General features: G+C 31.8%; 1 protein-coding gene across 2 annotated transcripts in view; it reads left to right on the top strand.

The window, feature by feature from the left end:
• The first annotated feature begins 325 nt into the window (after nucleotides 1-325).
• Nucleotides 326-11,984, top strand: part of LOC106464425 (5'-AMP-activated protein kinase subunit beta-2-like) — a 19,662-nt gene continuing 8,003 nt past the window's right edge. The window contains exons 1-5 of one of the 2 annotated variants that reach the window (XM_013924560.2): nucleotides 326-388; nucleotides 1,180-1,420; nucleotides 3,423-3,577; nucleotides 5,001-5,094; nucleotides 10,336-10,453. In XM_013924560.2, the coding sequence (XP_013780014.1) occupies nucleotides 1,253-1,420; nucleotides 3,423-3,577; nucleotides 5,001-5,094; nucleotides 10,336-10,453 (535 nt within the window). In that variant the 5' untranslated portion in view covers nucleotides 326-388; nucleotides 1,180-1,252. The remainder of the gene's footprint in view (nucleotides 389-1,179; nucleotides 1,421-3,422; nucleotides 3,578-5,000; nucleotides 5,095-10,335; nucleotides 10,454-11,984) is intronic. The other variant, XM_013924561.2, reaches the window with a different exon arrangement.

The raw sequence follows: 11,984 nt of genomic DNA, 5'->3' as shown, positions 1-11,984 counted from the left end.
AAATTATCAAACGAACAGAGACGTAACAATACTATATATGTTTCGACAGAACATTGGCATTTTCTTCTTCAGCTATACAGTTGTTTGCCAGTTGATTATTATAGTATTGGTTACCACCCCACACGAACTGGTGTTTATTTTTAACGACTATTTATTTGAATCTTCCAGAATTAAATTATTTTACAGTGTGCTACGTATCACTGCTTTAATTTTCAATCAATGTTTATTTTACAAATATTATGATTAAAGTACATTTTCGGGACATTTTTTTCCCTCTTATTACGTGGCGGCCTCTACTGGGTAAGTAATAACTAACTCTGAAAGTGACCGATTGATCTCAGTATCAGTTGTCTATGTATGTGACCGTAGTGTCAGTTGTTTGGAAATGGTAGTAAAAACTAGTATACTATATAGCTGTGTTTTAAGAGGAATACTCAATTTATTTTTTTACGAAAATCTAATATTTTACTTTACAATTGTATTTATTTGGCTCTTATACTGAATTACTTTCTCTCTTTAACATTAGGTTTACTTTAAGTTACAGTTTAAGTATATATAATAACAATCTTAACATCTCACTGACATTCTCAGTAACTTTAGTAAGAATAAGATCCCTCATGTATCTTCTTTCTTGAAGAGAAAATAATTTCAGAGATTTTAACCTGCCCTCCTGTGACAACCTTTCTATCTTGGGTATAATATTAGTACTAGCCCTCCTTTGAGTTTGAAAATTTTAAAACAATTCAATGCCCTTCATAAGGTAAGAAGCCTAAGACAAGAGATAATACCCAAATGAGGTCTAACCTTTAGACTTGTATTCAAATTTCAATATTTATATAGATACAGCCTAAAATCCTGTTTGTTCTAACACAACAGCACTTGCTTGGATGGCTTAAAAGACTAATCAACCCTAACACCAAACATTAAGGAATGTCCAATAAACTTGCTGTAGCCCTAATATTCACAAAAAAAAATGCAAATTTGAAAAAATATCAAAGTTCATTGACTAAAAAATTCTAGACAAACTTGTGTATTAAGTTTGTGTTAACGTTAAATTTTAATATATTTTTGTGACACATGTAAAGTCCTTTTTTATATTTAGCGAGATTATTCAATACTCATCAACATGAAATAATGTATTGGAATAATTTAAAATTTAAGTTATTTTTTACTTTTCAGAGTTTCACAAAATGCAGCTGAGCTTAGGAAAATCCAAGCAGTTTTAATCAATCCAGAAACCACTTAAAAAAAGATGGGTAATACGGGTTCTGGAAAACGAGACAGAGCTTATTCTTCTGATACAGAGTGTGCACCAACATCCCCTAGCAGAGATGAAAAGAACTATGAAACTGGAAAGAAAAACAAGATAATATATCAGCCATCAGTAGATGATGTTGAGGATTTTCCTGGTTCTCCTAAGGTAATTTAAAACACTTTGAAATTATATTTCTTTCAAATATATTTAACTCTAGTGATTTCAAGGATACATCTTTCTTCTTTAGAATCATTACAAAAATAAGTCATTGTCTGAAAACAGCTTATGGGTGTTTTTATTTATGAATGTTTGACACGTATTTTTCTGCAAATTACATTTTATGTTGTAGTTTTAGTATATCAAGATTTTGTATGTGTCTTTTTACTAGTATGGCTGTGTAGGTTGTGGAAAGATTTATAAAATTACACTTCCTGCTGCAAGAGTTGAAAGACCTTGACCACCTAAACCTTTCAACAACCATAAGTAAAAAACAAAACAAAATACTGGATCACGTGTACAAGTAATTGTATATTGTATAAATGAAAACCAAAATATATAAGGGTATAATTAAGGAAGTGTTGGTTTAACAAAATCCAGTTAATACTCAAACATTTTTTTAATTTTTGTCTGTGTATATTTGTGTATTTAGTTATATATTGTTGAGGTTTAGAATGATGCTGAAATTGTGTACAGAGTAAGCATCATTGAATTTTAGTAATCCTTATTGAATTTTCACAAAAGAAAAATATAGGTTAGTGGTGCACAGACTTTTTTTCATGATGTCACTCTTTCTAAACATGCAGCTTGTTGCACCCACCTACACACCATATAAAAATAAAAGTCAAACAGTTTCGGTTTACTCACCAATTTAATGTGAATAATTGACTTGGGATAAGGCAAGGTCCATTTGTGGCTGAATTGTTGAAACAATGCCTCCCCCACTCCTTATACATATATTACAATTTTTCTACATTTTTTTAATATAATGAACTAGCAAGGATATAGATATTTCAAAGTAAAACAGTGTTTTAGATTTTGATTTTATTACATTTATGCATATTACTTATAATAAGCATATACATATTAATGTAGAGTCATTATTCTTAGTTAGTATTTATATATAAACATATAATTTTATTCAGAGTTTTTCATTTTGTGATTATGAAGTTTTACAATTTATGCTTTCGTAATAAAAGCTATAAAATCAAAAGTCTTACATTTTGCTTTTTCTTATTCGGTACACTGTCACAGTTTAAAAATAATATTTAAAATAAAACATTTGTGGTTATAAGGAGAAACAGATATTATGTTTTGAATTAAATAGATTATCCGTGATAATTTTTCTTTGTACGTAGTCGGTGAAATTGTGGATATTTCAGATGGATGTTATTTTTGGTGGCCATTAACACATTGGAGATGTTGGTTAGTCCTGTGGTAAATAGAATTGGACAGTTAATTAATAAAATTGATTACATCAATTAACATCATGTAAACTAAACAATCAACTGAAATTACAATTAAATTGATTGTCATGAAAATTATCTATTAATTAAAATTAGTGTTTTTACTAAATCCAAATATCCAAGTAATTGAAATATTGACATTATGATTTATCATTATTATTTTCGGTTAATTCATTATTGTTCAGCTTAATTGATTTGTGTCATGACTCAACAAAATAATCAACTAATTGAAATTAGTGTTTCTGATTATTACTATTTACTATTATTTCAAGTGTCTTGTCTCATGAGAATAATCAATTAGTTGAATGTAATCATTTAATGAGACCAATGATTAATTGAATAAGAAATTCAACTAATTACTCAACTCTGAATATTAGAGTTTGTAAGCCAGATTCAATTCCATGTGATATCATAAAATAGTCCTCACGCTTTAATCTGTGGCTGCATTATAAGAATGACAGTCAATCCCTTAGCATGGATAGTGGCTGCTTCTGACTGGTTGCCTTCTATCTGGTCAGTAGCTCAAATCTAAAGACATCAGAAGATAGCCCTAGTAGCTTTGCCATAAGTACAAAATATACACACAAACTCAAGGCTGGAATAGTTATTTATTTTTTTGAAAATGTACTTTCACATAAATAATATGTGAAAGACAGTTATACAGTTAGTGATGTAATACTGTATTACCTATTTAAATATCACAGGAAGTGGATTTAAGTACAAGTACCAACACTTTACCAATTGGTGTCAACCAGAGTGAGACAACATTGCCGACTGTTTTCAAATGGGAATTAGGAGGGAAGGAAGTTTACCTGAGTGGAACCTTTAGCAACTGGGAACCCATAAAGATGATCCATAGGTAAATAATAAAATTTATGTTATACAAAGTAGCTGTCTAAATAGATGTTGGAATAAGCTAGTTGTCTGTGTTTTAAATTTATAATGACTTTAAAAGGGATATTTGTTGGAAATAGCTATGTCAGTTAATAATTAATAATAGAAGTTCAGTTTCATTAACAAGGAAAAAAGGATGATTGTAAGTGGTTGCGTCATTAGAAAATCAAAGATAAAGCCATGTTTAACTAAAATTGGGTTCTGAAATATATTCTAGAATCCCTTTTTGTGAGGGTTAACAACTAAGACCCCATTTTGCCAAGTAACTAAAAATCAACAAAGAATAACTAAAAAAAAGCCAGAATAATTACTGAGTACTATACATACAGTTTATTTTTTCATTATTCCATAACTTTAAAATACTCAATCACAAGACATGTAATACACTAAAATGAAAGGCTGGTGTGACATAGTCAGTGAATCTGAGGATTCATGGTTTGTGTGTTGTGGCCTCAAAAATGAGCTCTGTACTTTTGGTCTGTGAGTGCACCATAAGAGTGATAGTCAATTCTCACTATTTGGTGAGACAAGAACAGCCCAAGCATTGGTAGTAGATGTGTTTTTCTAGGTGTCTTTTCTTAAGTATGTTGTTTCAGAATCACAGATAATTATGCACAGATAGCCTTTTTGTATTTTTGCACAAAAATCTGGAACAACCTGGAAAGAAATGTTTCCCTGTATCAAAACCATACTACATGTTAGTACTTAAGAAAAAATTGGAGAGATTTGTTGTATCTTTTCAACTCTTTTTGTGACCTCTTTTGAGCCTATGGATTTGAGAGCACCTGCTGTAAAAAAAAAAAGATTGTAAATTTTGCTGTCGTTGTTTTTAGAAAACCAACAAAAGATATTTTAATAAATATTGAATTCACATGTAACTGAATCCATTTAAGATGTTCATCCATTTCAGTTTTAAATAAAAATGAGCTTCTGAATTTATGTAAATGATGATAAACAAAAATTACAATAGTTTATAATCTGTGTTAAGCTACTTTTGCACATAATAATGTGTGTAAAATTTTGGTGGCAACTCCAGATGGAAGGCATGATTTACATAAATTTTTGTTGTTTAGATTGTTTTTAAAGCCACAATTGTATATTTAGGAAATTTATTGCTCATTTGAGGCATTGTGGAGTATATTCTGAGATATTCTTTGCAGTTTTAAGCATTTTTGGGGGTTAACATCCATTATATAGATAAGCATTAAGTATTGTTAAATGAGAGTTATTGAATATTAAGTTTGTAGTTATTTAATGGCTTTAATCTACCCATGGCTTTAAAAAATATAAATCCAAAACTAGCATTGAAATTGACCAGATACATGTAGTTAACTTGGAGCTCAATAAATACTTGATTTTGAAATTGAATGACATTTCTTATCCACAAGCCACGGAGACTGTGTCCTGATACTGGATTTAGCAGAAGGTGAACATCAGTACAAATTTCTAGTAGATGGTCAATGGCATCATAATCCTAATGAGGTAAGAAACTGGTGGAAAATGTTTAATCCTAGGTTTTCCAAAAACTGTTGTGTAGATAAATAGGAGTTCTTGTTATATTTTAATAGAAAATACTTGTAAACTACTTTCCTTGAATCTTCAATCAAAACTATGTTTTTATATGTGTGAATGACCCCACCCCAGTGGGACAGAGGTAAGACTTCAGATATGTAAAGCTACCTCAATTCCCCTTGATGGACAAAGCAAATAGCCTGATGTGGCAAATAGTCTGATGCGTTATAACAATATGGTACCTGTAAGGAAGTTTTTAGTGTTTGTTCATATTAACCCTTTGGCACCGATTGTCTGAGGACAAAATTATACCGTTGTATAAAAAGATTTATGGAAAATAAACTTGTAGTCATTCTCTCGTAAACTTTTTATTGTACGTGTTTCATGTATTCAATGAAATTTTTATTTATTTAATTTTAAACATAAAAACATTTTAAAATGCAATTTTTGATATTCGATTGATTTGAGTGGGCTCTGAATGAAAACATTAGTGTTTGTAAATTTCCTGAATTTATTTTTAGAATAAAACGGCAAGCATAGCACCCTAAATGGAAAGTCAAATAGTTTTGAACAAAATGCCACCAATATAAATATAATTTTAGAGATTTTAGCCAATCACATTTCCTCAACCTCCATGTTCATAGAATTATGTAAATTACCTATATCTCAGTGTTGATAAGTAATATGGTAGTAATCTAAACATTTTATTGTAACATTATTATTTTTTGGACAGGTTTTTTAAAATTATCTCCTCAAAATAATTCAACATCCAGTCCACATTCCAATCACAAATTAGCTTATTTCCTCCTTTAATGGCTCAACAAGCTTGAACACTGTCATAACATGTTGTAGGCCTGTGTTACAAATGACATTCCAACATTTCTAACAATACTGGGATTAATGTAATATCAACTTGTACCAGATAATGCGATAAGCATGATAGCTAACACAGATCCAAATACTTTATGAAAACACACTGACTTTCTGTTTTATATTCATTTGTATGTACATTTTTAGTTTTCAATGGTTTTCTTTGTCTACTAAAGCCAATAAGACATAATTTAAACATGGCCTAACAAACAAAAGCTTTGTCGTTTAAAACGAAAGTTAACACAGTCACATTCAAAATGTTCTAATTAAGCCAGCAACTCTCAACCTGATCTTGTTAAACACAAACATTTCCTATTATGCTAAAATATCTTAATTCAAATGAAGTAAAATGATAAACCATGTTTTTGTATGACTTACAGAAACGTTATTGTTGTAGTTCTTCACAAAAATCGTTTCTTATAATCGCATATTACTGAGCTAAGCTTTTATCCCCTTGTTGCAATCTATACACGAGTCTCCACTAAACTAAAAGCCATGTTAACTTATACAGTTGGAAATAATTGAAAAAACTGTTTGCAATAAATTGTTGTAACCCATATTTTTAATTTTGTATGTTAGTTAGAGGGTACATGATGTTAAGATAGGCCTAGAAAGTTCTAAGATGATGTTCAGTTTTTATTTTACATTCAAAGTTAAAATATAAATATAAAACATAGTTGTAAAGTATGTAAAGTTATTTCAAGATATAGAGTAGAATCTTAAAAGCTTATTAAATATAATACAAGAAATATTTTAATTGACAATTTAGAAAAGTCACCATGTTTATATTTTATGGTAAGGTAAAATAGTTATTTCTATTATATACTAGCGATCTTAAGCACAGTGAAACTGCATACAGTGTTTCTTGAAGCAAAACAAATAAGATAAAAACTTTGTTGGAAGGCTTTACAAGAAATTAGAAACATATAATGAAGATTTTGATGTAATGGGAATCACTGAAACCTGGTTAAATGTAGACAATTATGATGACAGAAATTTCTTGGAAATTCAGGGTTATAGATTGTTTAATAGGGATAGAGTACTAAAGAGAGGGGAAGAGTGGCTTTATATTTAAAATGTTCAGTTTGAAAATATTAAAGCTAATAGTAATGAGATTGAAGCTATTTATTTGTTGTTTTAGTGGTTATAAGGTGAGAAGGCTTTTTTAGTTGGAATTTGTTTCAGACCACCAGATGAAACTGATGAAATTAATGAGAAACTACAACGAGATGATACTGTTGTTCGTGAGGTCGTAATTGTATGGGTTTTTAATTTAAAGTATATAGATTAGGAAATATTAAAGTCAAATCATGAGGGAGATAGGTTTTACAAACATGTTCAAGGTGGTTCTTCAACAAGTGGCTAGTGAACCTACAAGGAACAATGATAGTTTAGATTTATTGTTAACTTTTAATATAGAAATGGTTGAAGTGGAGATTGGGGAACATCTGGGTATACATGATCATTATCCAGTTAGGTTTGATATTTTGCTGCACATGGAAATGAGGAATAATGAAATTTTGGTTCCAAATTAAAAAAAAATTTTTTGAAGGGATGTGACAAGAATTGTCTGCTGCGAACTGGACAGCTGAATTAACTGGACATACCAATCTAGTATAGAAAACTTTTAAAAGTAAATTTTTAACTATTCGGGATAGACATGTTCGTTACAGAAAAGAAAAGGTGACTGCAAGTAAAAAGAATGAATTTGCTCACAAAGAATATAAAAGACAAAAACCATTAGAAGCATAAGAAGTTTAAATTGACTGCTATGATGGGAGATTTAGAGAATTATAGAAGATAAAGAGAGTTGGACAAATGGGAAATTAGAAAATAAAAACATGAAAAATGGTTGGCTGAAAACGTAAAAATTAATAGTAATGATTTCTTTTAACATATTTAGGGTAAACAAAATGTTAGGATGGGAATAGAACCTTTCAGGGATGATACAGAAAGTCTCATATCTTATGATTATGAGATAGCTAATGAATATTTAAGCAATATTCCTTATCTTGAACAGTTGAGGGAAACAAGATGATCATATTGATTCTGAGGTTGTTAAGAAAGAATTGGGAAGTTTAAATTATGATAAAGCTCCTGAGCCATATAATATTTCCCAAGGATTTTTAAAGAGGTTAAGGGTTGAATATGTGAGCCACTTGCTACTATTTTTTTTTTAAGTTTTTGAATTGTGGGCAGATGCCAGAAGATAGAAAGCTGGCTAATGTTACTCCATTTTCAAGGGAGGTGATAAAAAATTTCCTAGTAAGTTAGGCCTTTTAGTCTTAAATTAATGGTGGGAAAAGTTTTGTTGAAGATGCTTTACAAAATCATTTAGGAAAGCTTAAAATTTTGTTGGATAGTCAGCATGGTTTCACTAGGAGAAAATCTTGCCTTACTAATCTTTTGACATTCTTTGAAGAGGTTACTGTTTATGTAGATGAGGGTACAGGCATGGATTTGGTACATTGAGATTTTCAGAAAGCATTTGGTAAGGTGCAACATGAAAGGCTTTTTGAAAAACATTTCTTTGTAGCTGTGGGGGATAGGTTGGCTCATTGAGTAGAAAACTGAATAGATGTGAGAAAGCAGAGGGTTGTTATAAATTGAGTTCAGCCAAACTTGATTATTGTCGTGAGTGGCATTCCTCTGGTTTCAGTGTTAGGACCTTTGTTTTTTTTTATTTACATTAATGATATAGATGAAGGAATGTTAATAGATTATTTAAATTTGCTGATCACATTAAAGTTTTGGGTGTTGCTGGCTGTAAGAAGGATGCTACTGCTTTACAAAAGGATTTGGGGAGTTGGGCAAGTAAATGGAAGATTATTATAATAAATGCAAGGTAATGCATGTAAGATGTCACAATTTGAATGGGAATAACCTTAACAGTGTTGTGGGAGAAAATCATCTTCATGTTTTGATTCATTAGTCTCTTAAGCTATACAAGCAGTGTGCCGTTGCTAGTGGTAGGACAAATAGGATTTTAGGTTATATTTACAGAAATATTGAATACAAGTCTAAAGAGATTATAATGTCATTGTATAAGTCATTGGCTAGGCTACATTTGGAGTATTGTATTTACTCTTGGACTCCCTACTTTAGCCAGGGCCAGGTGGTTAGGGTGCTCGATTTGCAATCTGAGGGTCACAGTTTCAAATCCCCATCCCACCAAACATGCTCGCCCTTTCAGCCATGTGGGCATTATAATGTGATGGTCAATCCCACTATTCATAGGTAAAAAAGAGTAGCCAAAGAGTTGTCAGTGGGTGGTGATGACTAGCTGCCTTCCCTCTAGTCTTTCACTGCTAAATTAGGGATGGCTAGCGCAGATAGCCCTCATGTAGCTTTGCACAAAATTCAAAACAAACAAACAAATCATTACTTTAGAAAGGACATTGCATTACTGGAAAAGGTTCAGAGGAGGGCTACTAGGATGATACCTGGGATGGAAAGGTTGTCATACAAGAATATGTTAGGGTCTTTGAATTATGAACTTGCTTTCTTTGAAAAAATAAGAGTTAGAGGGGATCTGATTGAAGTGTTTAAGATTTTTAAGGGAATTAATAGTGTTGATGTATCACCTTTTTTCGTAATTAATGGTTAGAGTGTTAAGACTAGGGTACTTATAAGTTTGGGTAGGATAAGAGTCATCTTCAGCTAAGACAGCTTAAGTTGTTTATCAGGGTTGTTGACCTTTGGAATAGGTTGCCTTCAGATGTGGTAGATGCAACTTATTTAAGAGAGTTTAAGGGTAAGCTTGATAAATATTTGAATGATAAGGGCTGTCTTTGAGTATTTTATTATTATTTTTAAGGTTTATTTTAGTGGCGGGGACAGCCTAGGTGGACCAACAGATCCCTCGTTGTTCTTAAATTATGTGTATATATATATATATATATATCATTAATTCAAATACACAAAATTATTTTAATAGGTAACACTGAGAAAACTTTAATTGCTCAGTCACTACACTAGACTTGTGTCTGTGAGATTATGCCATGATGAAATCTGAGCCAGGTTTCAATCTTGTTTTTAGGACCCCATACTTTGGTGCTATATTTGTTTTAGATGTTTTTTTCTGAGTAGGAACATTGTTGTTTGTTTTTTGACGTAGGTATGTCTTCACAGCAAACTTTTGAAAAAAAACAATTGCGATATATTAGATTTATGCTGAATTCTCGTTATGAGTAAAATTAACGAGGAAATTAAAAACCTTTAGTATTTTATGCTTATGATTAGATATTATAAACTTGAACATTTTCTGTTACAATATTTGATTTTTTAGTATTATAAGACATTAAATGTTTCATTATTAATTATGCTTTATATTTTATTAAGCCAATTTGTGACAATGGAATGGGATCAAAGAACAATGTTGTCAGAGTAAGGAAAGAAGACTTTGAAGTATTTGAAGCCTTAGCTATGGACAGTGTCAACACTAGTAGTGGCTCACAAAGTATGAAACTATAGTGTAGAGATGTAAGATTGTCAAGGTAGCAGAACGTGTATAACATATTTTATAAAGACCAAATACCTTATACTAGTAGTATGGCAAGATAATTTTTTTTTAAATGATCTGAATTTTTAAGCAAGCCAATCTGTATATTTCTTTAATTTTTTGGCATATTTAATAAGTTTGATAATGTATAAATATATATATATATATGGAAAAATATTACCTCCGAAACAGTACTACCTCCTCTCACCAATAGCTATCTCAACCTTCATTTGCTCTCTAGGCATCGGTAAGTCTTATGAACAGTGCACCAGTCTTTTATACCCCTATATTTTTTGCATCATTGCAGCAACATGTGTTGAGCATGTGACCACTCTCCACCAATCCCATTGCACTCTCTATACTAGTTCAGGTAGCTCCCTCTACCATTGCAGCGCAATTCTCACTTTCTTGATTGGCACTACAGTGTTCAGATGTGTGTATTCAGTTGTTCTTCAAGCAAATTTTGCTTCATTTTTGTGTTTTTTTGCTAGTTTTAGTTGGAATTACTTGTTCATTTAGTAGTTCTTTCACTATTATTTTTTTTAAAAGTCCAACTGGACTTATGAATTTGAATTTTCACTTGGCAGATGAAGAAGTTTCCACCAAGTTGACATTTTGGTTTCACTTATGCATCCTTTTTTTTTGTACCATTTCAGAAACAGTTGTTTTCCTTTGCATTTCTGGATCTCACCTGGTGGTGGTTGTTGCCTGGTCAGGTATGCTGAATAGTTTTGTACTAGCATTTACTCTATATCTTTATAACACTCACCGTGGAGATGGGGTGTTTCTGTAAGACCACTGGATGCTTTTCTCATTGTGTATCTATATATATCCTGAGGACTGTAACTCATGGACTTCATGAGTAAAGCAGATAGGGATATTTGTCCATCCATACTGCCCTGTTATTCTTACAATCTGGGTCTTTCTGCTTTTCAAAATAGGGAAACACAGACACCCATTGTACTGTCTCTAGTAGGTTGTTCTACTGGCACATCTCTCCCCCCTTTCTTCTAGTGGAGCACAGGGATCCTTGCCATTTCCAGTTCCCATTTGCTAGAGTGGTGGACCATGGAGGTTTCATCACAGATGGGTTTTGTACAATAACAAAATCTCATAGCCTTATGTACTCACTCAATGAGAAGAGGGCTGTCGTCATTATGCTGCCTATTATACACACATTATGGCACTATGTATATTATGCAAGGCACTTCTACTGGATGTTTTCTGCCCAGATGGACTGCACTTGACATATTCCAATGTATACCAAGGGGCTTCTCCCCACCCCCCAAAGATGTTTTTGCTTGGCTATCTTGTTCTAAATCCAAGGTGCTTCCCCTGGATGTTTTCTGCCCATGCAGACTGCCCTTGGCCTATTCATATACTGTCTTCTAGCCATAGCCACGTATTCTCTTCATTTCTGCCCTATGTGTTTTATCTTCTTTACTGGGTGAAGAGCATACCTGTTCCAGAAGTAGTGCTATACCCCACG

The sequence above is a fragment of the Limulus polyphemus genome, unplaced genomic scaffold (assembly GCF_000517525.1).
Source record: "Limulus polyphemus unplaced genomic scaffold, Limulus_polyphemus-2.1.2 Scaffold1648, whole genome shotgun sequence".
NCBI lineage: Eukaryota > Metazoa > Arthropoda > Merostomata > Xiphosura > Limulidae > Limulus > Limulus polyphemus.
Note: the sequence above shows the minus strand (reverse complement) of the source record. Positions and strands in the feature narration are given on the sequence as shown.